This window comes from Acinonyx jubatus, chromosome D4 (genome assembly GCF_027475565.1).
Source record: "Acinonyx jubatus isolate Ajub_Pintada_27869175 chromosome D4, VMU_Ajub_asm_v1.0, whole genome shotgun sequence".
In the NCBI taxonomy this organism is placed as follows: domain Eukaryota; kingdom Metazoa; phylum Chordata; class Mammalia; order Carnivora; family Felidae; genus Acinonyx; species Acinonyx jubatus.
In genome coordinates, this window is record NC_069391.1 from 78,869 (window position 1) to 106,546 (window position 27,678).

The 27,678-nt window shown below is 50.4% G+C and overlaps 1 protein-coding gene across 9 annotated transcripts in view; it reads right to left on the bottom strand.

Moving 5' to 3' along the window:
* The window catches only part of CACNA1B (calcium voltage-gated channel subunit alpha1 B), a 189,793-nt gene that overhangs the window by 34,273 nt on the left and 127,842 nt on the right, over positions 1-27,678 (bottom strand). For all 9 annotated transcript variants that reach the window (XM_053204274.1, XM_027051022.2, XM_053204275.1 and 6 more), the window contains 11 exons: positions 26,182-26,308; positions 23,394-23,523; positions 23,025-23,084; positions 21,544-21,650; positions 18,681-18,777; positions 16,905-17,065; positions 13,626-13,763; positions 12,644-12,845; positions 12,246-12,410; positions 11,834-11,944; positions 11,333-11,416 (listed from right to left, as the gene is read on the bottom strand). In XM_053204274.1, the coding sequence (XP_053060249.1) occupies positions 11,333-11,416; positions 11,834-11,944; positions 12,246-12,410; positions 12,644-12,845; positions 13,626-13,763; positions 16,905-17,065; positions 18,681-18,777; positions 21,544-21,650; positions 23,025-23,084; positions 23,394-23,523; positions 26,182-26,308 (1,382 nt within the window). The remainder of the gene's footprint in view (positions 1-11,332; positions 11,417-11,833; positions 11,945-12,245; positions 12,411-12,643; positions 12,846-13,625; positions 13,764-16,904; positions 17,066-18,680; positions 18,778-21,543; positions 21,651-23,024; positions 23,085-23,393; positions 23,524-26,181; positions 26,309-27,678) is intronic.

Here is a 27,678-nt window from a genome sequence, read left to right on the forward strand (position 1 = left end):
CTGGATATGGGAGTCATGGGGTGGGAGGTCTGGCAGTCGCAGGAGATGCCAACTGTGGTCCAGATCAGCAAGAAGGCAGAAGGGGACGGCAGGGTGTGACCCTGGAGTGTACACAAGTTTTTTGCCTACAGCTCCCTCACCTGCTGTGCTGGGGAGAGAGAATTTCAGTGGTACAGGATGGCTGAGAAGCACCCACACTCACTCCGTGGGCCCCAGGACTCTCAAATGAGCCAGCACCTCAGGAGGACGGGCACAAGGATGGGAGGGGGACTCTGTCTACAGTGCCAGGAAATCCTTTGTACAAGACAATAAATCAGAGGAAGGGGAGGGGGCTTCCAAGTGCCTGGCCTCTCCTAAGGTCTCTACTTTGAAACCGTCTGCTCAGTTGGGTCTGGAGAGGCCAAGACTTATAACACAGTCAGCATCTTCCCGGCCCAAAGCACTCTACTCAGGCCACGGGCATAGACCAGAAGATTTCCTGAAGATACTGGGAAAAATATAGGCTTCTGGGTGAGAAAGAAGGGTTGGAAGACAAACAAGGCAGGGAAAGGCATTATTCACCCAAATTACTTAATGCACAAATGCAACATTCAACAAGTCACTGACTATATTTTGTTGAGACTCAAGTTCCCACCCCACCCCCTCCCAGACTCCTTTTCTCAGGGCTCCAGTGGGCACCCAGGAGAGGGGTGGGGATGGCAACAGACAGACAGCCCTGAGAGCCATGAGGACGGATGGTGACAGCAGCCACAGACACTCCAAGCGCAGCGTGGCAGGCTGAGCACACTGTGGCTGCACCCGGGGTGGGAGCTGCCAGGAACCACCATGCGGACTGCATGCAGGAGGGCGGGGCAGCAAGCACATGGCAGCCTCCCCGTGGCTGTGCATAGTCACCTCTGGCCCCAGCCAACCCTTTGGAGGTGGACACAGCCTGCCTTATCCTACCAGAGTCCATGGTTTCTGTCACACCAGGGACAACCTACTACTTTACCTACTGTTTCCTTACTCTGCCTCTACATCACAAAGGGTCTAGAGCACCCCAAAGATGCATCACCACATTCCTTCACGTGGTAGCTGATCATCTTGAGGGTATACTGTTCCTAGCTCCTTGGAGTCCCTGCTTCCTCACTCACAAGACAGAGACATTAGGACATCGTGCCCAGACAGTGAGGAATCACTGAGGAAAGGGATTTAAAAGTGCGCCAGGCATTGTGAAACATGCCCCCCACAAAGGGTTATTAACTGGCCCCAGGCCCAGACTGGCATCCCCTGCACCCACCGTCAAGCCTCGAGTCAGGGTCACAGCAGGGTGACCTGTGCAGGTGAGCTGGGGGCCACACTCCACGCTGGCGCTGAGGCCCAGCTAGTGTGGAACAAACTGCTCCCCTCCTTGCTTCTCACGTGACGATGATGAAGAAAAGAAAGGAAAGCCCTGCGTATCCAGCATGTCAGGTGAGGCGTGCACTCCGAACGAAGAGGGGGAGCACAAAGGGGGTGCTCTTCCCGCACAGACAGGGCAGGGCTGTGAACAGGCCTGAGTGGGTTGAAGCCCATGCAGAACACACTGCTTGGGATTTCTGTGGCAGCTAATGGCATTTTCTCAAAACTCAAGCTTTTCTGCTCCAATTGTGAAATACTTTATCACCAACACTGACTTTCTGTAATAGGAATTTCAAATAGTTGCTATTTTATGTGAATTTCCAGTCACAGCCTCTGTTCCTGGTAACCGCTCTCCTCTCAAACATCCCTAAAGGCCTGGGGAAAGCCCCAGTTCACGCCGCCTGCACTCCACACAAGCTCTCTGACCAAGGGCACACACTGACAAGGATCAGTGATGCCTGCATGCACAAGCCCTGTGTTCCACTGTCTCCTGGGGCAGACCCCCCCTCTTCCTACTCGGTCAGGCCTTATACAACCCCTGCTGAATCATGTAGACAGAATCTCAAATCCCCGCCAGCCCTGAGCCCCGGGGAGGATTCCCTATAAAAGGGCAGGTCTGGGAAGAACGCTCTAGGAGACATCATCAGAGGCCACTGGGGAGAACCGACCTTGTCTGTTCGCATGATGGGGACAGATAGAAGGGAGATGTTGCAAGAGAAACCATGGACTCTACAGGATCAGGTCCAAACTCATGTCCTACTAAACCCCTCCAATTTTGAGCGAATCCCAACAGGAAAAACTGACTGGCCACTTACCCGCCTCACTCAAGAAGACCCTACCTCCTCTCTAGACCCAAAGCCAGTTCCTGAAATCAAATGGCTCCCGGGAGGGTCTTCAGAAGGCCCTGTTGGACCCCCAGAACTGAGGAGAAGAGGCCAGAGGGAATGGGTACTGCCAGACTCTGACCACACACCTCAGGAAGGCAGTGGCTAGGGGTCACAGGAAATGGAAGAAAGAGCAGGAGCACAGCAAGCAAAGCAAGGATTTTAAGAACCGTTTAAAGTCACGAAACCAACCGTTTCCTATATGTGATGTTTTCATGGATGGATATTTGCGTATTATTTACAAATTGGGATGTTTGAGCAGCAGGTGCGCAACATACAGACGGAGACATGGTTTTCGCATTGTATGTTGGTTGGATGGCGTGAGTCAGCAGGTAGGTTAAGGTAAATCAAGAACAAAAACAGAAAACAAAAGAGAAAATGAGTCATCAACACAAGCAAAAACTTAAACTTTGAATACTTAACTGGAAAATTTTAGGATTTTAGTAAACTTTGCATATTCTGCTTAAAATGCATCAAATCAAAACATATTTTTGAAATCTGTAAGTTATGCAGACAGGGTGGCACTCATTTGCATTCCTGTTTGTAATGCAAATCCAAAGATGACTCACAGACACTTATTTTTTTTATTTCCAGGCAAAGAAATCAATGTCAGTTTTATGCTTGCTTGGGAACGCTCTCTACATAACCCTGGTTAAGACTATTGCTCTGTTTTGATTGTTAACTTGGTGGTGGGAACTGACACTCATATTTTTGCCTAAGGAAAAAAAAGTACATTCACAAAGTAACATATGAAGTGACTACAGATGAAAAAATAAATAAAGACACCACTAATCCACACGACGGCTTCCTTTCATCTTTTCTCCTCTAGGCAGGACAGGGTGATGGACTGAGCTCTGAGAGTGCTAGTGGTCAGGGCACAGTGGAGCTTCCAAGCCAAGTGGCTTCTCAGCCCTACCCCCAGCCCTGCTGGGCATCAGAGGCTGCTGGGAGTGGCCATGGTGGGCTTACTTGAAGTAAGAGACTGGGCTACTCCGGCCACCTGCACTGCAGAAGGCCTCTGCCTTGTGTGTGGGCCTCTTCTGAGGGGGAGGCTCCCCTAGAAGGCATCGTGCTCTCTGCACGACTGGCACGCCCCACCCTTGATGCCCTCTCATCAGTCTGCCCTCTGTGGCAAGGATGCATACACATGAAGAAACCCCCAGAGCTGTGTCCTGGGAGCTCAATGTTTGAATCCCTTTATCCGGGAAACAAAGATACGTGTGTCCAAGGAGGAGGCCTGCAGGGATCAGCAGCCAGCTTGCTCCTCCCAGACACCACAATAGTACAAACTATTTCTGGATGAGAAACACTTGGGCAATGTCTCAACACCAACAGTTGGTGGCACATAAGAACCTCCGTTTTTGTGTTAAATGAGAACCCTTGGACTTTTGCCCAGATAATTTGGATTATTAATTTTTGAAAACCGTGAAGCATGCCACATAAACAAAAGAATATGTATAAATGTGCGTAGACGCATTTTAAAGAAAAATAATAAAAAATAAAAAAACCATATATCCGTCACCCAGCTTAAAAAAACAAGAATGTCACCATTACCTTTGAAGCCCATCCTGTCTCCCTTTCTCCTGCCTGGACATAGTAGCTGCCCTTAATTCTTGTTAATAAGTGCTTCTCTTTACTGTCTTACCACAAACTCTTAAAATGCATTTTACTTGACTGTTCTTAACCTTTGTAAAACGGGACGATACTGTGCGCAGCCTTTTTGGACTTGGACAAACTTTTAAGCCATGGTGAGCCAACCTTGTTTGTGAGAAGCACCTCTCTGGACATGGAGGTCACCCTCATACTCACAGTGTGCGTGGGCTTCCCTATGTTATTGTATCGTGACAATTGGTGCATTCTGCTGCTACTGAAAACAACACTGCCACAAACGTGTGTGACAGTGGCCCCAGGTCACCAGCCCAGATGCGCTCTGGCATATGTCCCTAAGAGAGAAGGTGCTGAGCTGCATGCATATGTTCAACTTTCTAGGGACTGCCACACCTTTCTAAAGAGGTTGCCCAACAGACACCCCCGCAGTACTGTGCAGGTTCTGGATGTCCCACTTCCTTGCTAACCGTTGGCATGGTCAGAATTCCTGTTTGACAAACCAGAGGGTGTGAAATGATATCTCAATATCATTTCACTTTACATTTCTTTGATCACAAGTAAGCTTGAGCACCTTTTCCTGTGTTTATTGGCCATTTCTGTTTCTTTTTCTTAAAAGATTTTTTATGTTTATTTATTTTTGAGAGAGAGAGAGAGAGGAGAGACAGAGCTTGAGCAGGAGAGGGGCAGAGAGAGAGAGGGAGACACAGAACCTGAAGCAGGCTCCAGGCTCTGAGCTGCCGGCACAGAGCCCAACGCAGGGCTTGAACTCTCAGACCACGAGATCGTGACATGAACTAAAGTTGGACGCTTAACTGACTGAGCCACCCAGGTACCCCTGGCCATTTCTGTTTCTTATTAAAGTACCTTCAGCTCATTTTTTAATTTGGTCACTTTTGTTTTTCTTACTGATCACAGAAAAGCCTTGCAGAGTCTGGACAGTAACCTTTGCTAGTGGTTTGGAAAACTTCTCTGTCCTCCAGCTATGCTTTTGTCACTACGTGTTGGCACATCGCAGACCTCAATAGCTCATTCTTTTCTCTCCTTTACTGACCTCATTCCGTCTCATGGATCTGATACCATCTTATATGCTCATGATTCCCAATCTTACGCCACTGGCATTAATCTCTCCTCCAAACTCCAGGCCCATCTGTCCAACTACCTTTCGGACAATTCCTTTGAGAAGGCCACCAGGCAACTCAAATCTAACATGCACAAATTGCATCCTGACTGTCCACAACAAACCTGTTCCACCCACATTCTTTTCCATTCTCATTAATGACAACCCATTTTCCAAGTGCTTAGACTTTGATGTCATTCTTGCCTCAACTGTCACACCCACATTTGGTCCATCTACAGCTCTCCCGGAAAATACATCCAGAATGACAGTCTCTCGCCTTAGCCCAAACACCCAGTCCCTCTGCTGGGCTCTCTGCAGTGATGCTCATGGCACTCATCCCCACAGGGCGGATACTCAGTTGTCAGCATCTACATCTATTTTTCCTGAGAATTCTCCCCCTCCTGCCACCAGCCTTCAACGAGTGGCAGACAGCACTTGGTGAAAAATACCCCAGTCACTTGCACTTGCTGGGGAAACTAAGGCTTAGAGTTCCCCATTAGGACCCACAATGCTAACTGACTTCATAGCACCTTGTATTGGATGCCTCCCTTCCCTGGCCCACTCCATCACTCCCCTGGAATTCCTGGGGATCACCTGTCTTGGGGTCCACCTGGGATAGCCCAAACGAAGACAGCCCTAAGTTGTCTAGCTGCTTCTGCTTGTGCCCTGCACTGTGTCCTCAACAGAGCAGCCAGAGGTCTGGTCTAAAAAGCCAAATCATGTCACTCCTCTTCACAAAACCCTCCAAATCCTCCTACTCACTCACAACATAAACCAAAATTTACTCTAGCTGCAAGGTCTTCCCTGCCCCCCATCTCCTCTGTCCACACTGCTGCTGTGGCCGTGTGCCCATGTCCTCCCTTGTGAGTGCAGGCATAGGGTGGGTGCAGGGCTTGGTGTTGCTCCCCGACGTCCCCTGCTCAGCTTCCTCACAAACCCAGACATCTTTGCTTGGAAGTCATCATCTCAGTGACATCTTGTCTGGACACATAGCCATCAAAGCCTGGAACCACCCCCACCCCTGCCATGTCTCATACCCCTTCTCTGCTGTGCCTTCTCCCAGGGCCTATCGTGGTCTAAAACCCATGTCTTTCTCAATGGAACGAAACTCCAGAAGAGCAGAGATTTTCATCTTTTGTCCCTGCACTTAGAATACTTCTTAGCACATGACAGGCAGTGCATAAATATTTATAACGGATAAATGAAAGAATGTGATGCAAACAACCCCTCCCTGTTAATGGACTGTCCTTTCTTCTTTTGATAAACAGAAACTTTTTATTTTATAGAAAAATTTTTTCAGTTATGGCTGGTGCTTCATATATTTTGCTTATGCAAACAGTCCCTATCCCAAGGTCTTAAAGATAATCTCCTGTATTTTCTTCTAAGAGTTTTAAAGTTTTCCCTGTTATATTTAAGTATTTTCATCCATTTGAAATAGATTTTTTTTTTTTGTAAATGGTGTGAAGATTCAATTTCTGGTTTTCCTGATATGGATAGTCATTATACCCACATCAATTATTGAACTGTCTCCCCATTAAGTAACAGGGTCATACATCAAGTTTTCATACACGAGTGATTTTGATTCTAAACTCTTGATTCTGTCCATTGGCTTATTTACTATCCCTGTGTCAGCTCCATATTCTTAATGTTCTCGCTTTATAATAAGTCTTATCATTGATGGGAACTGTACCCCCACCCCACAACTGCAGCAGCACCTTCTGCTTCTTACATATCTTGAGTATTTGGGTGCCTTTGCTCTCTCTGATGAGTTTTATAAGCAAGTTGTCAATTTCCAAAACAAACAAACAAAAAAAATCAGTGGTATTTGCATTGAAATTACATTGAACCTACATATCAATCTGGACAAAATTATCTCTGAGATTGACACTAATTATTTACTGTGCAATAGAACACCATCTACTTAAGTCTTCTTTACTATCTTTCACTGAGGTTTAGCACTTTTCCATACATAGACCTTGCATATGTATGCTGTTAGGTTTACTGTCAGGACTGCTAATGCTGTAATGGCATGCAGTCAACTACTCACTCAGGTAATCTACTCAGCAACCATCCTAAACACTCTTTATCAGTGTTACATTTTTCCAGATTTCATCAATAGCTAATAATGTTATCTGGGAATAATGACAGCTTTGCCTATTCCTGTTCTAATACTTAGACATTTTATTTATTTTTCTTGTCTTATTCATTCAACAAGTGTCTACTGAATACCTAAAGTGTCAGACACTATTCTAAGTCCTGGAATATGGCAGTGAACCAAACAGGCAAAAACCTCTGTCTTCGTGGAGCTAACATTCAATTTATTTAACTGACCAGGACCTGAAGTTCAATGTTGAAAAGAAGTAGTGCTTACAAATATCATTGCCCTTCTCTGATTTTAAAGGGAATTGTTTCCAAATTTAACCATTATATGATGTTTGCATAGGATTTTTTGGTAAATTCTCTTCATCAAGTCAGTAATTCCTAGATTACCAATAATTTCTATTATGAATACAATTTGAGTTTTACCGTACATCTTCTCTGGAGCCAAGACAGAATCACATTAACAGTGTCCTTTGATCTGTTAATGTAAATTAGACTTTCTGATGTGTCTGTATCTACATTAATGTGTGTGGATTATGATCTTCCCATATTATACTCAATTAAAAAGTTTTAGTATCAAGATTATACTAGTCTCATACAAATAGGGAATGTTCACTCTTTTTCTATTCACTGGAAGAATTTGTTTAGGATTGGAATAATCTTTCCTTATATTTTAGGTGGAAACCTAACACATAAGACTACTATAATCAGTGGTATGAGCCACGTCAGGACATGGATCCCAAGGTAAAAGACAAATCAGTTATCACACCTCCACTTCCTACTTCTCTTAGGCTTCCTTGGGTTTCAGAGATGGCATTTACCACAAAGGAAATACTGCTGTGACCTATTTATCAGGTGACACAAAGCTGCCGGCTTTGAGAGATTTCAGAGCAAGAGAGGGGTCTCTAGCAGATCCATGCTGCAGTACCAGGAGCACTATACCTTGGGCCATAAAATGCAACAGATTCCACAGTGCTGGGGTATCTGTGGTAGATAAAGACTCTGTGTGGAGTCGCTGGAAAGCCTACATAGAAAAGCCAATGCAAAGACCTAGGATTCTGGAACAAGGCCATGTCATCTGCTATAGACATCACCAATGAGAGGGCTACTCCTGGATATTCGGCCCTGGGTGGAGACTGCATCTGACCATGAAACAACAGTGCCTATGGTACCAAAGCTTCTCCTTATGAGTATATGTAGCAGGCCCGCCATCAATCCTGCATATGACAGAAGTGCTGCATCCAGGGCCGAACCCAAGCATGTCTAGAAGGCACAGTCATATGACAGGTGGCCCAGTGCCTCAGACATCTCACCTTTGCTGCAACTCTGTCTTCCTGAGCTCACCCTGACCCCAGTGAATCATGGGATGATCACTATAGCCAACCTGATTTATGGAGCAGTTGGCTCAATAAATTGGTGCAGCCTCAGTAGAGTCCCACACAGAGACAACCTTAAAGGCAGTGGTGAAGCAGAGCTCTGGGTGGTGCTCTGGGTACCTCATCAGCCATGGTGTCTATGGAGAAAGAAGTTGCCTGTGGTATGGACTACAGGACCTCTGGCAAGAGCTAAAGCCTTGTCAGGACTCCAGAAAGAACAAAGTTTGGGGAAAGGCTGGATGGGCCTGGGGAATGTACGTGACGTGCAGGTCCTTGTAATACACAACCAGGTCCACCAGAGCATCCACGGCTGTAGGGGCACTAAGAACCAGCTCCTGAGATTGTTTGCCCAACAGGTAACAGCCAGCCTCCATCCTCACCAGCCCCAGTGTTTATACAGTAGATCCATGAATGAAGTGACTGTGGTGGCTGAGATGAAGGCTGTGCCTGAGCCACCCAGCTGGGCTCCCTCTCAACAAAGCTGATCCAGCCATGGCCGCTGCTGAACATCCAGCCTGCTATGAGCAGAAGTCAGCTAGGCCTTTACAGTGTACCACACTTCAGGCTGTCAATCAGCCCCTTGGTACTAAGTTGCTTACATGGGAATCCTTTCACCTGGAAACGGCAGCGATTTATCTCAAGTGAAATCACTCATATCCTGGGTGTGGGTTCGTCTTTGCTGATGGAATACCTTGGCCTACGCTAGTATCAGAGATTCATCAACATGGGATTCCACAAAACATCAGCTCAGCATAAGCACAGGAGCTACAAAGGACACATGACTCAGGATCCATATCATATTCAACATCATTCAGGAGATGCCAACCTGATAAAATGTTGAAACAGACTCTTAAAGGCACATATTAAATGCTGGCTTGGTGCTATATACCTCATGGGGTTGGGATGTTGTCCTTTAAGATGAACTGATGGCCAAGAGGTGGTACTGGGTGCCCAACTGGTAAAACGCCCAGACCCAGGAAGCAAGGGGTAGAAGTCGGGGTAGCCCCTCTCAGTATCACTCCAGCTACTGAGGGCAGACTTTGTGCTCCCTCTCCCCAAGTTTAGGTATGGCAAATCTAGAGGTCCTGGCTCAAGGAGTAGGGAAAGCTTCCACTGTGGAACATGCCTTAAGAACAACAGGCAGAGCATAGTTTCCATACTGGCCAGGGTATTTGATGCTGGTTATTCTTTGTTTTATGTTTGCTTGTTTGTTTGTTTACTTTTTGAGACAGAACAGGGAAGGGGCAGGGGGAGAGAGAGAGAGAGAGAGAGAGAGAGAGAGAGAGAGAGAGAGAGAGAGAGAGAGAGAATCCCAAGCAGGCTCCACACACCGCACTGAGCCCAACTCAGGGACTGATCTCACAACTATGAGATCATCACCTGAGCAGAAATCAAGAGTTAGACACTTACCTGACTGAGCTGCCCAGGTGCCCCATATGCTGGTTATTGAGAAGGTTATTGAGAAGGGCAGAGCTACCAGTACATAGGGGCAGGAAGAAGTCTATCTGGACATCAGGAGGTTCACTGGGGCCTTTCTAGGTGTTTCTATGACCAGTCTTAACTATGACTGGACTACCACGGCAGCTGGAGCACAAGTATGGCAAGCAGGGACTTAGGTTACAGTGGATGACAGTGTGGGCCACCTACCAGGCCAGCAACCAGAGCAGCAGATGGCCACCATTCAGGGGACCTCAAAAGGGTCAGAGGAAGAATGAGTTAATGAACATCAACTTAACTCAGATCAACTCCAGCTGGTTACCAACCCTCTTCTTCCAGAGATGGTGACCAGCACCATCCTGAAGAATGAGTGAAGTAAACCCAGTGTGAGGTGTGTACAAGAGTTGAGCAGAGCCAGGGTGGCACAGCAGACACTTGTTACCACTGAACGGGCACCATGTGGCCCTGTTACCATGGAATCTGACATTCCTGCACCCCCAGCAGGTGCCAGAGCCTGCTTTGCCTGCACACGGGGTATACTCAGAAGAGCCAGAGGTGTCTGACCATTAACACCTCCAGCTGTAGCCCTTAGCTGAGCACTAACGGGTACAGAGGAAGAGGTTTGCAGCTCTGAAGTGCGACCACCCCCAGTGAGGGATGAGCCAAATTCACCCCCAACTTGGCTCCAGATACATTTCTGGTCCTCCTTCTCTTACCCATCAGTTCCCCAATCCACTCTCTAATGGTTTTGCCTGGGACTACTTCCTAAGAAATGATTTGTACAAGCACCCCATCTCAGGTGATGCTCCTAGAGAATTCAACAGAAGACAGAGATGAGATTTTTTGCCATTTAATTTTAAGAGAAAGCACTGTACTCAAAGAATATTGCTTTATGATTCAGATTCTTTGAAATTTGTTGAGACTTGGTCAACACTTGCACTTGCACTTGGTCAGTTTTTACATATAATCCATGCATGTTTAACATGAATGAGATTGTCTAGTTTTATTTATACACACACGTACAAACATGTAAAACAAACCTGGTATTTTAAAATATCCTATATTCTTGTTGATTTTAGTTTATGTAATTTTGGTGCCAAATTGTTAGATTTGTTAGACACACACAGATTTAAAAGACTCTTGTCTTCCTGGTCAGTTGTTACCATGGAGCTCCCAGGTGGCTCTCAGGCCACCAAACTGGAAGACCTTTTGGGAACCACTTTCTTATCCAAGAAAAAGCATTTTTTTCAATCAGTCCTCAGTCCCCAACTCCACCTCTGGAGAGGAGACTCCTTCTTTCCAGGGGCTCCTGGGGAACTCTAGCAAGAGAAGAGGAGCTAACACTTAGGACCTGGAGGCACACTGAGGGAGCACCACCTAGAAGGAAATCACGCTGGGGCCCTCGAGGAGGGACAGGAAATGCTACTTACCGCAATCTCTGTTACTAAAATATCAGTAATACTTCCCAACACAGTGACAAAGTCAAAGACATTCCAGGCATCTCTGAAATAGTTCTAGAGAGAAAAAAGAGCAGTTACTGCTAGTGGCTGGTGAGGGTTTCTGCCAGGCAAAGAGTTGCAAGACGTGGCTCCTAATCAAGAAAGGGGCAAAGGGACAGATGGGCCACCCCAGGTGGGACACCACAGCTGGGTAAGTAAACACCTGTGGGCCTGGGCAGGTGCAGACTGAGAGCTGTGAGTCCAGAGAGGAGGAATCTGGCTCCATCTGTCTCCAGGAACTGAGCTGGGGGCAGAGCTCAGGCAGCTGAGAGCATTAGAGCAGCCCCTTCCTCAGCGCCCCTACAAGGTCACATTTCCTCTGGGGGCTTGGGGGATTCCCAGCTCCATGCTGTAAGTCTCTGCAGGTCTCCCTACAGATGGGGAGCCACAATGCAGACCACCAAGAGGCCAAGAGGGAGTCAAGGCACCTACCAGCACCCCAAAGGCGATGATCTTCAGCACGCATTCCATGGAGAACATGGATGTGAACACAATGTTCAGGCATTTCAACATCAGCTCGTATTCATAGGGTGCATTGTAGAACTGCACGGGGAATGAGTGCCATTGGCCATAGGTTCAACTGCCCCAAGACACCCCACCAGGGATCACCCTGACCTTCTGCCAGAGCACTGCATGCAGAGAGAACTGCATGCCTGCCCAGCACACGGACACCCCATCCTGCTCTCCCCGTCTCCTCCTAGGACATTCTCACCAACTCAGCCCATGCGCAACCTATGGCGCTGGCTTCCATAGGCATCCCATGCTGACCAGGACATGGTCAAATGTAACTACAGTTCTCTCACACCCAGCTGCCACCCACTGCCCCCGTACTGGGCCCACACACCTTCATCATCAGCACCACCGTGTTGAGGGCAATCATGGCCATGATGAAGTACTCAAAGGGCGGAGACACGACAAACGTCCACGTCTTGTACTGGAATGACTGCTTGTCCTGGGGCATGTACCGTGTCAGGGGCTTGGCGCTGATGGCAAAGTCAATGCAAGCCCTCTGTGTGGAAAGAAAGGAGCACTGAGAACTTGTCTGGGGAGAACCCCACACTGTAGCACCCACTGCACCCACGCCTGTCTCCTTCATCCTCGCAGGCAGCCCTGACCACCCACACTCAGTCTCTCTCTGTGCTGTACTGGCTTCCAATGGTCCTGCCCATGCTGCCCATCAAGCGAGCCCAGCAGAGTGTCCACTGTACATATGCACAGGGGACAGAAGAGGGAGCCACCCACCTCGTTCTTCTCCAGGCTGCACTCAGACATCACCTTGTCCCCCTGCTCCTGGAAGGTGATGATAATCAAGGCCACAAAGATATTGACAAAGAAGAAGGGGAAGACCACAAAGTAGACCACATAGAAGATGGATAGCTCCATGCGGTACCCGGGGCTTGGGCCCTGCTCCTCATAGGTGGCATCCACAGAGTGTTTCAGGACCCTGTGTCAAGAGCAAACACCAAGAGTCAGGGGGACCCCTGAGTACAGACCCATGGGGAAGTCAAGACCTGTATCACAGGTGAGGCTTCCATACCTGAGCCCAGAGATGGCAAGAGAAAAGGAGGCTCAACATGGCAGGCCAAAGCCTGTCCCACCCCACCCCCCAGGACTGCAACCTCCTGGAGGTGGGCTACCTTACTGATGGGGTTTGTACTCAGGACTGTTGGAGAGCCACCAAGGGGAGGTCTCCAGTGCCTAATGTCCTAACACCAGGAGAGGTGGAGGCCCAGGAGTTGTGCCCTGCCCTGCTCACTCCCGGCTCACGCCTGCTCATGCCCAACTCACCAGCTCATACCCAGCCTCACCTGCCTTTGGAAAGCCCTGGGCCACCTGTCAGATAATTGATCCCACCTTCTGAGTGGTGGTCCTCCCTGTTATCCAGTGTGGCAACTGAACACATACATCCTTCTGTCTACCCTTAACTGAGGCCAGAGGAGTAGCACAGGGAGATGCTGAATAGCCCCATTCACTTCTGACCTTCAGCTACTCAAAAAGGACTTTCAGGAAATCACTATGCTGTGTGCTTTGGTGTAATCTCCTCCTCTTCCCAGGCCACCCCACTCCTGGAAGGCAGAGCTATGTCTTACCTGGTAGATACAAGAGCCTATGGGGTATTTGCTGAGTGACTAAAACACAAACAGATGCAGAGTATGGGACTCCCTGTCCGAGTTGCCCCTCTTCTCTAGCCTGATCAAACACAATGAACCATATGAACACTCACATGGGCCACCCTTCTCCCGTGGACACTGTGAACAGTGTCAGCAGAGCCCAGAGCACATTGTCATAGTGAAAATCGTATTTCTTCCACTGCCGTGGTTGAGCTTCCACTTCCTCCTTCTCATAATCCAAATACTGACCCCTGGAGATGAGAATGTAGAGGAGGTTAGAGGATAAAGACCAAGGATCCAAATAAAACCATTTGTCTATGGCCAACTGATTTTTGAAAGGGCTGCCCACCCAATGGAGGGAAACACCATCAACAGATGGTGCTGGGACAACTGGGTATCCACTTGCAAAAGAAGGAAGTTGGGCCCCTACCTCACTCCATGTCCAAAATCCAACTCAAAAAGGATCAAAGACCTAAAGGTAAGAGCTAACGCTAGAAAACTGTTAGAAGAAAACACAAGGGGGCGTAAGATTTGGGAAGGGATTGCTAGATATGATACCAAAATCAGGAGCAATAAAAGAAAAAAGTAGATAAATTGGACCTCATCAAAATGTAAAGCTTTTGTGCTTGAAAGACATCATCAACACACAGAATGGGACCAAATATTTGAACATCCTCTCTCTGACAGGACCTGAATCTAGAATATATAAAGAACTATTATAATCAATTACAAAAAAGACAAATAACCCAATTAAAAAATGGATAAAGATCTGAATAGACATTTCTCCGAAGGAGATATACAAATGGCCAATAAGCACATGAAAAGATGTTCAACATGATGAGTCATCAGGGAAATGCAAATGAAAACTGAATTGAGATATCACTTTATACCCACTGGATGGCTATAATTAAATTTTTAAAAAGGAAAATAACAAGTGTTGGCAAGGATATGGAGAAATCAGAACTCTCCCACACTGCTGGTAGGAATATAAAATGGGTCAGTCATACTGGAAGTCTGTCAGTCCCTGAAACTGGTAAACAGATTTACCACATGACCTATCAATTCCACTGCTAAGTATACACTCAAAAGAAATGAGAGGCGCCTGGGTGGCTCAGTCAGTTGAGTGGCAGACGTCATCTCAGGTCATGATCTCATGGTTTGTGGGTTCGAGCCCCGCATCGGGCTCTATGCTGACAGCTCAGAGCCTGGAGCCTGCTTTGGATTCTGTGTCTCCCTCTCTCTCTGCTCCTCCCCTGCTCACACTGTGTGTGTCTCTCTCTCAAAAATAAATAAACGTTAAAAGATAAATAAATAAAACATCTGTCCACACAAAAACTTTGTACACATGTTCACAGAAGCATTAATGACAATAGCCAAAAGATGGAAACACCCAAATGTCCATCAACAGATGAATGAATAAATAAAATGCGGCATATCTATCTGCAGAGCGGAATCCGATCCAACCACAAGAGGGAGTGAAGTTCTGACACACACTACAGCACGGGTGACCTCAAAAACATGATGGTAAAGGGAAGAGATGAGACACCAAAGACCACATATTTATGATTCCATTTACATGAAACATCCAGAACACGGAAAACTAAAGAGGAAAAAAATAGATCCATGGTTGCTTAGGGTTGGAGATGGGGAGCCAGTGGGTAGTAAAGGGTACGGGTTTTTTTGTGGTGTTTTTTTTTTTTTTACTTACAGAAGTGTTCTAAAATTGACTATGGTGGTGGTTGCAAACATCTGTGAATATACTAAAAGTCACTGAGTTGTTCACTTTCAATGGATGCTTCGTAAGAATTGTTATCTCAGTAAAAACAAAGGATATCACTGAATGGGGAAAGGATGGTCTTTTCAGGTAAATGGTGCTGGGTCAACTGGATATCCATCTACAGAAAAATTTATTTTTATCCACACCTCACCTAACACACAAAGTCAACTCCAGATAGATCACAGATCTCAATGTCAAACGCGAAACTAAAACTTTTAGAGGAAAACATAACAGGGCATTTCCCTGACCTTTGTATAGATTTTCTGAAAAGGATACAAAAAGTACTAAACATAAGAGAGATAAATTGGACTATATTACAATCAAGATTTTTATTTTACTTTTTTATTTTTATTTTACTTTTTAATTTTCAAATGTTTATTTCTTTTGAGAGAGAGAGCACGCGTGCATGCACACACATGTGTGAGTGGGGCAGGGGCAAAGAGAGAGGGAGAGAGAATCCCAGGCAGGCTCTGCACTGTCAGCATACAGCCTGAGGGCTGTACAGCATACAGCAGGGCGCGACCCCACGAACCGTGAGATCATGACCTGAGCCGAAATCAAATCGGACACTTAACTAACTGAGCCACCCAGGCGTCCCTAAGACCTTGAAGACATAATCCATAGATCTGGCAATGGATGCCTATCCAGGACTTCACAGAATTCCTACAAATCAATCAGAAAGTGAAAGACATCCATACGGGAAAACAGGCAAGGGCTTGCATAGACCCTTTCCAGGGATACTGGAGTGGTCAATCACCTGGTGAGGCACCCAGCCCAAATTAAACCACAGAGAAATGCCACCAGCCCAACATGAGAAAGGCTACAGATCCAAAGATGCAACACACCAAGAACCCCCTGGTGCACAGTACTGGAGTTCTCAGCCACGTGGCAGGAGTGCGATTTTACACACCTATCTGGCAGCACCGGCAGAAGCTGAACACAAGCACAGTGCACGACCCTGCAGTCTCACTCCCAGGTGTGCACACCTCCTAGAACTGCATGTGTGTGCTTCCCAGCAGACACATACTGGGACAATCACAACAGCACTGCTCACAAGAGCCTCAGAATGGAAATACCCCCCATGCCCATCAGTCACAGAGTGGGTAAATTCGTGGTGGTGTATTTACACGAGAGAATATTACATGAACAGAGGCAGCTGGGGCCATTGCCTGTGGCTGGAGAAGCAGCCGCCCACACCACCTTGCTCAGCACCCGCCTCCATTTCCCCTAGTTCCTCCCTGAGGGCATCTCTCCTGTTTGCTCTGGAGTGGGGCCGGGTCCAGAAAGGCCTGAGGCCTCGCAGTGATGGTGAAAGCGGCTCCAGGCATAGGGCAGCCCCTCTGATCCTAGAGTCTAGCCCAGAGCTCCAAGATTTGCAGAGCCCTCAAGCAACACCCCAGTGACCACCCCCCCACCATGTGCTCCCTGATGTCTATGGGCAGGAAGAGCATGTCCCTCAGAAGTGCCTGGTCCCCAGCTCTGCTGAGGAAAATGAGCCAGAAGTCCCAGTGTGACCCTGGGGACAGAGGCACACCCCCAGCTCTCTGGTGGACCCCAAGCAGGCTCCTCCCAGAGCCCTCACTGGGCTCCCCACTCCCAGCCCTGCCTGACTTACCGGCAGTCCCTCTCCAGCCCCTTGGACTCATCCGTGCAGTAGAAAAACTTCCCTTTGAAGAGCTGCACCGCAATGACAGCAAATATGAACATGAAGAGCATATAGACAACCAGGATGTTAAGGACGTTCTTCAGGGAGTTCACCACACAGTCAAACACGGCCTGGAGGGGAAGAGAGCTCAACTCAGAACCTCCGGGCCTCCGAGGTATCCGAGGTATCCGAGGACCGTCGAGGCCATAATCATGGAGGGAACTGCTGCCCACTGACTTAACACAGGAAGCTGCCTGCCACCGCCTCTCCCAGGATGGGATGAGCGGGCAGGAGGTGCTAGAGGAGGTGGCCTGGGCAGACGGGCTGGACCCTGACGGGAAGCTGGTGGTGGAAGCCTGGGTCAGGCTACATAAATGAGGACAACCTGGAGCCCAGGCCAGCGTGTGCCAGGGGTGGCTGACAGGGAGGGAAAGGAGTGTGGACGGGGATATGGCCAGATCCTGCTCCTGCACCCCGGCCTGCCAGTGGGTCATACTTTGCCCACGGGTGGGAGCCAAAATGGGGCAGAGAGGCAACAACGCCGTGGCCAGCTCCAAGACAGAGACTTCTGGCGTGTTTTGGTATGGCCCAGAGGTGACTCTGTCATCTGTTACTGCCACCGCCAGAGCTTTTTCTCAGATTCTTCCCTACCCAGAAGCTCGGCTTTCCCTGAATGCCCAGTACTGCTGACCCTGGCCCTGCTCCCTATTTCTCAGAGCTGAGGAGACTCCCCCTATCCTGCTCCAGCTGTGCAAAAAGGCAGACCCACAACCATCCCTCAAGACACTGCCTGGCACAGTCCAGACACCAGCAGCTGCCTCAGCAAATGCAGCCACTGCCCACTTCCATGGTGTCCATGACACCCCTGACCCCCCAGGCCGGGTCCAGGTCCCTGCTTGACACAGAGGGCCTTTGGCCGCCTTCAAGCCACCCCCCGCCCCAGTCCACCCCTTCACAAGCAAACTGCCTTCTGCAACCCCCACACTGCTTCAGGCCTGCAAGGGTTACATCCACACGCTGCTCACAACACTGTACTACAGTTTTGTGGGATTAAATGAGTTTAAGCATCCAAAGCATTCTTCACAGTGAGGAAGAAGCTCAGCGACTATCATACTTTAACACAACTCCCCAGGTGTTCGGGTCCATACTCTTTCCTTTATCCGGAACCTCAGCCACACCCATCCTCAGGGCCAAGCCCAGTAACCATTTCTCAAGAGCCCCTACCTCCCTGCATGTCCCCCGGGACCCTCCGCTTCTCTCGGCAGCCCCTTCTTCCCTGTACCGTGTCTGCTGCCGGCTTGAGGAAGAAGAGCCTTACAGAACACTACTGACACTGAGCGTTCCTTGCGGGGCAGTCGCGGAACTGAGAGAGCCTGACCCGCTCACACAACACACCATCTGAGAACACAAGTAGGGGCCCTCCCTCAGCGCTCTCATCCCACCCCACGTGGAAGCTGCAGCCAGACAGGGTGACTTCTACGTGCACACGTGCACTCACACATTCATGTGCATACCACACACATGCATGTGCATACCCGCATGCAGTGCAACCTTGTACACACAACACACACATGCACTCACATCTATGCACCCACGTGCACACACTCACAAGCATAACTACATGTACCTATGTGCACAGTACCCATACACGTACGTCTAGACCTACACTCACATGTACGTGCACATCCACACACACGTGTATACACAGCCCTGCACACTCCTCAAGCCCCAAATCCACACTCTCACCTTAAGCTTCGGCAGCCGTTTTATGGTCTTGAGGGGCCGCAGGACGCGCAGGACTCTCAGGGACTTGATAGTGTTGATGTCTTTCCCTTTGGATCCTCTAGAAGGGAGAAGCCACACATGCAGACAGGCAGGATGCACACTCATGCTCAGATTCCACAAAGCCTACTGGGGTCTGGGTTAGGCTCTCCTGAGCATTTTGCCTTAGGCCCCAGGGCAAACACTCAGGAACAGCGAGGCCTCTGCATCTCCTCCTACAGGTTGCATGGCAAAGCCCTCATCTGAGCAGATGAGGGCCAGGGCTGGGTCAGCAGTAACTGGTGTAAGGGAATGCTGGGTTTCCAGCAGGAAAGAAGCCATTCTCCCACACCACGTCGGCCACTTCTACCCCAGCACTCCCCTAAACCAGCTTCCTCTGGCCACCATGCTAAGACCGGCAATGGAAATAAAGAGGACAGAAGGGGGCTGGCCCCAGGACTGCAGACCTAGCCTGGGCCAGCCCATGGAAACCTACAAGCCATTAGTGAGAGAGCCTTCTGGAAGGGCTGGTTTCTCTTGCTCTCCAGCCCTCGTATAGGGAGGTAGGGAGGAACATGTCTGGATCTCCCTGACTGTACTCGCTCAGCTGCCCCCACACTCCTCCGGATGAGGTAAAACTGACAGAAAGGGGAGAGGAGAGGGAGGACAGGCGTGCTGGGAGGGGAGGAGGGGAGCAAAGTAAGAAAAAGAAAACGTTAGATGAATACAAAGGTGATGCAAGGGACAATGCAATGCAAGGGGTGGACAAAGAAAGAAAGAAATACTAAAGGGAAGAGAAAGAAACAGAGAGGGAGGGAGGGAGAAAAAGCTACAGAGACAAAGAGAGCAGCAGACCAGAAAACCAAGATTGAGGGAGTGGGGCAGTGGGGGGGGGGGGGGGGGCGTAAGACAGGAAGTCAGGAAAAAATTCCAGGCACCAGATGCAAGCTTGGAAATCCAGGACCTGTGAGTCCTGATCAGGCAGCCCTCACAGGAAGCCAGAGCAGACCCAGGTGGCTCCCTCAGGCTGCGAGGGCCCCAGGAAATGTCAGACTCTGGGGGCTGGCCCTCCTACCAATCAAAAGCCAGGGCTGGTGGGCAGGGTGGGGGGAGCGTCCCAAGTGGCCTTCACAGACTTCCTAAGGAAGCAATTCTTAGAAGCAAGGCCACACTCCATGCTCAGCAGTGGTTGAGGACTCAGGGCTGGGGGCCCTATTCCATCCTGTTCAGAGGCCACTTCTCTCCAAGCTCCCAAGGAGCCTGCACATGAAGAGAGGGGGCAGGGCCACCAGTGGTCTTCTCTGGACTCCAGCCAAGCTCTAGGGAAAGTGAGCTATGAGGCCCAGGCAGGATCTGTGGGTTGAGGAGAGCTGGAGAGCCCCAGCCCCCTATATCTCTCAAGACCCAGCTAGGGCCTACAGTCCAGAACCAGATCAAACTCTCTCTGAAACACCAAGCTTCCAGATGGGAAAAACCCAGCCTCCAGACCACCACGTCGGGTGTTTCTATACCCCAGCATTCCTGACACCCAATCCCAAACGAGGTTCCTCCAGCAGCCCTGCTAAGACCAGCACAGAGAGAACAAGAGGCAGGGTGGGTGGGTGTACACCTGAGGGAGGCAGAAGGGAGGGACACCTGCTTTGGTTTTCTGGGGGGAGGGCTCTCTGCAGGGGCGGCCCTCGGGTGTTCTGTGTTCTGTTTCTCTCCTGCCCGCTCAGAGCCTTTGTCTTGCTGAGGCCACCAAGCTGGATTGTACCCCTTCCCCTGTGTCACTCCCAAGCCCCTCACTGACACTTTATATACAAAGAAAGTCGGTTAAGACCCCCACAGAGGCAGTTGTGGAGAACAGAGAGGAAAGAAAGCCCCGTTTCTGGAGAAGAGACGTGGGAAGGGATTTCAGGATGCCCAACATCCTGGCAGCCATGTTTGCAGCGGCTCCCCCCTGAGCCCTCACTGCCCTCAGGGCCCATGTCCCCAGCCCTCCAGCACTCACTTGGGGCACCTCCCCACCAAGGACGGGCCATGCCAAACCCCAGTCCCAGCCCCAGCCCCAGCTTCCAGCCCAGCCCCTGGAGGTGAGGCAGGAACATGTGGCATGGGGACATGGCTCCTGGCAGCATGCATCCTGGACGGTGGAGGAGGATGAGCAGAGGTGAGGCATGGTGGTGAACCGGCCCACAAGGGGCCATGCTGTGCTATGATGTGGGGCAGTACAGGGCAGAGGGAAGGCATTACCCCATGAAGCTCCTACCGAGAGTCCAGCAAGAAGAGACAAAGAGAAGAGAGTCAGTGAGGAGGCCTCGCCCTCCCCAAGGGCTCAGAGAAGATGAAGACACCATCCCTCGGTGTCTGCATCACTGGGGGTCTTCCTAATCTCTGGATCTCCTCCACAGCTCCACCCAAGCCCCCCATATCTATCCCATGCCCATCACCATGCAGGATCTGAGCCAATCCAGGCCCAGCCACAATAGGGCTGAGTGTTGCCCGCTATGGAGTCAGAGAAAATGGTCTAACGCTCCAACGGGGGAAGACACCCACCAGCACCACCGCCCAGCTCTGGCTGAACAAGTGGTGCAGCTAAGGTCAGGGCAGGTAGTTGCTCTGAAGGACCCGACAGGCAGGCACCGAATAACCCAGAGGACTGCCTACACAATCTCAGAACCACAAGCTGTGGTAGGTCCAAGTGGGCCTTGAGATCTTCTTAACCCCACACAAGCCCAGCCCCAAGTAGACAGGAGCTACAGACAGCCCGCGCAGGCCAATGGGGCCCTTCCTTCCCTTATTCCCATACTCATTACAGCTCTGGGGACTGCAGCCCAGCCAGACCCAGAGGAGACACAGTACTTACGAGAAGGCAAATGCCACCAAGGCCCCACTGACCACGATGAAGTCCAGAATATTCCACAGGTCCCGGAAGTAGGCCCCAGGGTGCAGCAGCAGTCCCAAATCAATCATCTTCAGAGAAGAAACACGTATTAGGTGTACAATCTTTCAGAAAGAAAACCAGGGCCAGGCTGCAGAGTCATGGATTTGGGGAAAAGATGCTACTCAGGTTACACCCTCTGAGGCCCTCAGGGGGCCTTTCAACCTCAGTGCCATTGACCCAAATATCCCTCATTGGTAATGACTGGCTGAGATCTTGCCTGGGCCCCCAATCCCCTTGGAGCCTAAAAATGAGACGCCTTCTCCCATCACTGGGCTGCAGGAATGCACAGCCCCAGGGAGCTCATGCCCCAACCCAGACCCTCAGAGGGTCAGCTCTCTGCAGCAGGAGAAAGGGCTTTGGGGGTTCACACGGACCTGGTGCTGCCACTCCTAAAGCTGTGATTTCCAGCAAGCACCTTAATATCTCTAAACCTCAGCTTCCGTGTCTATAAAATGGGATGACAAAAAAAAAAATGCTTCCCCCCCCACCAGGAGTTTATAAGAGGAAATGAAGAAGCAGGCATGATATGCAGATGCACACACACGAAGTACCCAAGTCACAGGCACACCCGAAGCTGCACTGTAGTCAAAGACTGCATGCGTGTGTGTGTACATGCAACACAGCTGAACACAGTGTGTGCAAACACATGCACCACCACCTGTCAGACACCGAAAAGGGAGCAGTGCCTGCCAATACTGAGAGACAGAAGCAATCACAATGAAATGGTCAGTCCTTAACCGAACATCAAACACTTGAGCTCTTTTATTTCATTCATTCATTTGTTTATTTTTTGAGAGACAACATGCGCATGCTCAGGCAAGCAGGGCAGGAGCACAGGAAGAGGGAGAGAATCTTACGGATGGAGACGTGGGGCTCCATCTCATGACCACGAGATCATGACCTGAACTGAATCGTGTGTCGGACGCTTAACGGACTGAGCCACCCAGACGCCCCTGGAATTCTTTTACACAAGTCTTCAGCACCCACTCACCATGATGTTTGGGTGTTGAGGCCTCCACCCTCTCCCCAAGCTCCCCTTCTTCCCAGGCTGATGTCATGGGCCCTCCTCCTCTATCATGAGACAACCCCGAGGGTGGGGCTGAGCCCATACCTGCACATTCACGGAAGCCTGTAGCCCTTGCTTAGCAGTGAGGTAGACACAGGAATGATGCTGGTGAGCTCTCCTCAAACTGGGATAATGCTGTGGTGAATCTTTCATGAACTGGCCTCTGCCTCCACAACACCCATCACCACATACCTGTGCGTGCACTCTCTCACTGAGCACGCACCCAGGGCACACCCACCACAAGCCCTCAACAGCGGCTACAGGGGCCCTGTGGCATCTCAGTCATGAGGGAGGATGAGCAAAGCCCTGGGGCCACCAGGGCAACTACATATCTCACCTTTATCACCATCTCAAAGGTAAAGACGCCTGTGAAAATGTAGTCCATGTATTTCAGAGCCTGGAACCAACAGGAAGGTTATTGTCAAAGGCTAGGCTGAAAGCTTGAGCCAAGACTATTTCAGTGGGAACACGTTTTCCCTCCAGGCCTCTGAGCAGACAACTCCTTGGCCAGGGATCCTGCGGGCCACTGTCGTGGGTGGAGCCCCCTTTGGCAGCGGCACTGGCCCTGGGCATATCCTCACTATTCCTGTCTATAACTTGGGGCTGGGCCAGGAGGTGCCCCCAGACCCTCACCCCACACCCCTAGAGGGAGCAGACAGGACCCTGACACCTCCCAGCCCCTCCACAGCCTGAATGAGGTGCTCACGTTGTTCCTGGGCGAGTCTGTCCGCACAGGATCCTCGGCTGCCAGGGCAATGCTGCTCAGGGCGATGACCACAAGAATGACCATCTCAAAGTACCGCATGGTCACGATGTAATGGCAGAAGCGGCGGAGCCTGTGGGGCAAAGCACAAGTCGCCAGAGGCCCACAGACGGGCCCGGCTGGCCACCCCCCCTCCCCGCCCCCCGCACCAGAGCACGTGCTTGGTCTCTCCCTGAAAGAAGGTGTTACACCAGAACCGAGCTCTACTAAGTATCTCTGTGTTGGGAGACAGCAGCCAGGTGACTGATGGTGACTCAGACTCTTGAGAGGGTGTCCCAGGAAGAGCGGTAGGAAGGCAGGGGCCAGCCAGCTACAGCTCACAAGCCCCGTTTGTGTCCATAAAGTTCTATGAGAGCACAGCCACGCCTACGCGTTTACCTCTATGTGTGGACAGCCGTGCCCTGTACAGATTTACAGGCCTAGTGTACCTGGCGTGGAGGGGCTGCTCAGAGAGGTGGCTGAGGACCAGCACTCCTGCGGAGAGTAGGCCTCTCTGGAGAGCCCAGGAAGCTTCTCTAGGTCCATATTGGTCCGTGCTTGTCTGAGCCCCCAGGGCTGCATGTGCACACCTGTACTTCAGTCCCCGTCCACCTTCAGCACTAGTCAGCATCACTGACCACTATTCTGCTGTGTGGAGGCACATGCCAGACAGCAGAGTGCGGTGGTAAACAAGGGCACCACAGAACAGTGTAGACATAACCTAAAGGGAGACTCTCAGATGCTGACAGGTGCTAGAACACAGCAGCAGATGGTGACCCGGGAGGTCTGGGAAGACCTCTAAGAGGGCAGTGAAGGTGACAAGGAGGAGAAGCCACAGAACCACTGTACAGGGCAGACGGGTGTCCCACCTCTGGGTCCTACCCCTCCCTCCTGCCACCACTTCCCTATTCCCAGGGCCTGAGGTCTGAGAGGACCTCCCACCTCCCAGCCACACCCACCCACTTCTCTCTGCCTTGAAGGGCCCTACTATGCTCTTCTCCTCCTCACCACGACCACTGCCACACTCCACACCCACACCCACCAGAGCCGCCCTACCCATGTCCATGCCTCCTTCTGTACGGACACACCTGTCCTCCCAGCTCCAGGATACTCCGTCTCTGCCTCTTTCCTTCTGCATCTCAGGACTGAGTATCCACCTTGACCTCCATCCCTAGCGTCTGCTCCTGAGCCCACCTGGCCCTGAGATGTCCGCCGGCCGCCCCGGCTCTGCAGGGTCTGCACTCGCCTGCCCAGCTTGGTGGGGCCCCAGCCATGAGGCAGAAACTCTGGGTGTCATCCCTCCCATCTCCTCCCATCTCCTTCCCTTTCCACATCTAGTTTATCATCAAGTTCCATAGATTCTGTCTCCAAAGTTTCTCCCCAAGCATTTCACTCCCAAACCTCCCCTTATGACATCAGATCTCCTCCGTCTCTTCCTGAAAACCCTGGCCACCCTACTAAGGGCCATCCAAGGACTCTGCTGACATGCAGCCTGTGTTGCTGTTGACTGCCAGCTGCCTACAACCTTTCCGTGCTCCTTAGTGCTCTGAGTGCAGATCACGGCCTCTCCATAGGACTCTGGTCTCTGTGCTCCACTCAGTTCTGTCTTTAGCTGTTCTGCACCTGACACCCTCACTTCTGGACCACTGTGATCTCTCTTCTCTCCACAAGGAATGTTTGTTCATCTCTCTTCACCTTAGCTCTCATCCGCCCTCAGGATTCAACTGAGATCCCTTGCCTCCTCCAGGAAGGCTCCCCAACCTTCCCCAGCTGCTCCCAGATGTTGCCTGCTCCCTCCCGCACCGCACGGCAGTGCTCACAGGCAGGTCCACACTCCCTAACAGAGCAGAGGAAGCTCCCAGAAAATGTGTGTTGAGTGAAGGCATGGAGAGAGGAAGGAAGGATGGACAATGGAGGCCGGATGGAGAGACTGCAGGCTGGAGGGATGGGGACAGAGGATAAAGCCCGATTCAACCAGATCTGGCTGCCTTCTGGCCTCCCTGCTCCAACACACTGGCCTTTAAGTGCTTCCACTTTCACTCTGTCTGTCACCTCTGCCAGGGATGGTCTCCCTCCCCCTCCTCACCATTCTCACCTCCCAGCGAGACCCAACATGACATTCCCACCTTCACTTAGCTTATTCAGGACAGGGATCCTTGTTTGTTCTGCTCATTACCATGTATTCCCAGCACCTAGAATGCTGTTAGTACATAAGTACTGGTTGACCTAATGCAGCAAGTTGGGCTGATGAGTGGATGAGAAATGCTGCTGACTTCGTGATAAACAGAGAGGCGAGAAACGGGCAGACCTGTGAGTGAATGTGGTGTGCACACACATGCATGTGTGGACGGTGGGCGTGATGGAAAGGTGGACAAATGGAAGCGCGCGTACACGATGGACATGAATTGGGTGCACGTGCGCAGCAACAAACGCTCGCTGCAGCAGGGGTTTAACAGCAAGGCTCTGGGACTGACTGACTGGGTTCAAACCCCAGCTCTACCATTTGGGCTGACTGGCCATGTGTCTGTGGACAAGCCATGGACCTTTTCTGTGGCTACCTGTTCTCCCCCGTAGGGTGAGGTAACAGAAGTATGTCCTTGTGGATTGCCGTGATGCTCAGAACATTTGAACATGTAAAGTGCACAGAATCAGTGCCTGCCAGGTCATGTCAGCACACCCTGCTACTGTGCACTTGGATCATGGCCACAGGCATGGGACAGGCACACAGCATGGGCAGGTGAAGGAGACTCACAGGTTGGTGGGGCTTAAGCAGAACATGGAGCTGTACGGGACGATAGGTCGGGGGCCACTCCTCATCACGTCATCGGCTTCTACCTCCTTCTTCCCTTCAGCTTGGCTTTCCAGCTCCACATTACCACCTACAAGGACACAGAGCCACCAAGTTAGACGTGTGGTGCGTGTGAAGCCCACATCACAGAGGTCTCACCCAGGCAACAGATGCTGTCCCATCACCAACCATACAGGTCTTCAGGAACCCAGCCAGGGATGGGCATGTGGCTAAGAACACAGCTTCACCTGAGACTCCCTCCAATCACAGATCACGACTGAGGACTGAGACAGCACTGGAGACCTCACTTCTCAGCTGTAGCAGGGAGTTGTATGGGTACTGGGAGCAGCACCAAGCACTGTGCCCTTGGCTGTGGACACCTCTGCCTCCCCTGGGGGCCATTGGTCTAGATGTTCTACGAACACCAAAGTCCATCTCGGCTCCAGAGACCAGGGCCAGTAGGCTCCCCTCCCTGGTTCTGAGCTCAGTGCCTCCTTGAGGAAAGGTGAGAATGCCCCACTGCTTCTGCAGGGGTCTTGGGCCAGCAGGACAGGGAGAAGCCCTGGACATGGATGCCCTCCTGAACATGGTGGTCCAGCCAGACCCTGCCAGGGATTCTCCCCTTCAGAACCCCGGCAAATGTCCACAGAGCCAGGACAGTGAGGACTGTCCCAGGGAGGACTTCAGCACAGCCCACATCTCGCATGGGCTCTGCTCCTCACTTCTCACACCCCTGTCTCTCAGCCCCACTAATCAAACTACCCGGGGTTAAAATGGCCACGACCTTGTTCTCGTTAAGTTGATTTTGTTGTCTGTGCACAGTGTTTTTCTCACAGTGACATTTCTCACAGTAACTTTCAGCTATCCTGAAGTATGTTTCTGTTCTCGTGGGTAACAGAGTTCCTGAGACCCCAGGGGGAGGGCAGTACAGTGACCTGGAGCCAGTGCCTACTGGCGTACCTCAATTTTACCTCTTACAAGACACATAAAAGCAGAGGTTGTTAAAGGGTAGCAAAAATAAGGGTGGTTATCCCCAGAGCCTGACTAGTCCTGCAGAGGACAGCTGGGCCAGATGTGGAAGAGCCCAGACAGCAGCGGTCCATCCACCAAACTCCCTGCTGACGGCATAATTATACGATCTTCTCAGAAAGCAATTTGGCAATACAGTCCTAACAAATTCTGTTTACTGATTTAATCTGTAAGACATTATCTTCCAAGGAAATCAAGCATGTTCTGTATTCACAAAGGTGTCTGTTGTTAAGTTCTTCTACAACAACAAAAGAAATTATAAAACGTACAGCCATAGGAGAAAAACTAAGTATCTGAATCATTACACTAGAGATATTAAAAATGTCTACAAATAGTTTCCATGACAAAAGAAGCTTAGGATATCATAAGCTAAAAAAAAAAAAAAGACTACTCAACATGGATGGAACTGGAGAGTGTTATGCTAAGTGAGGT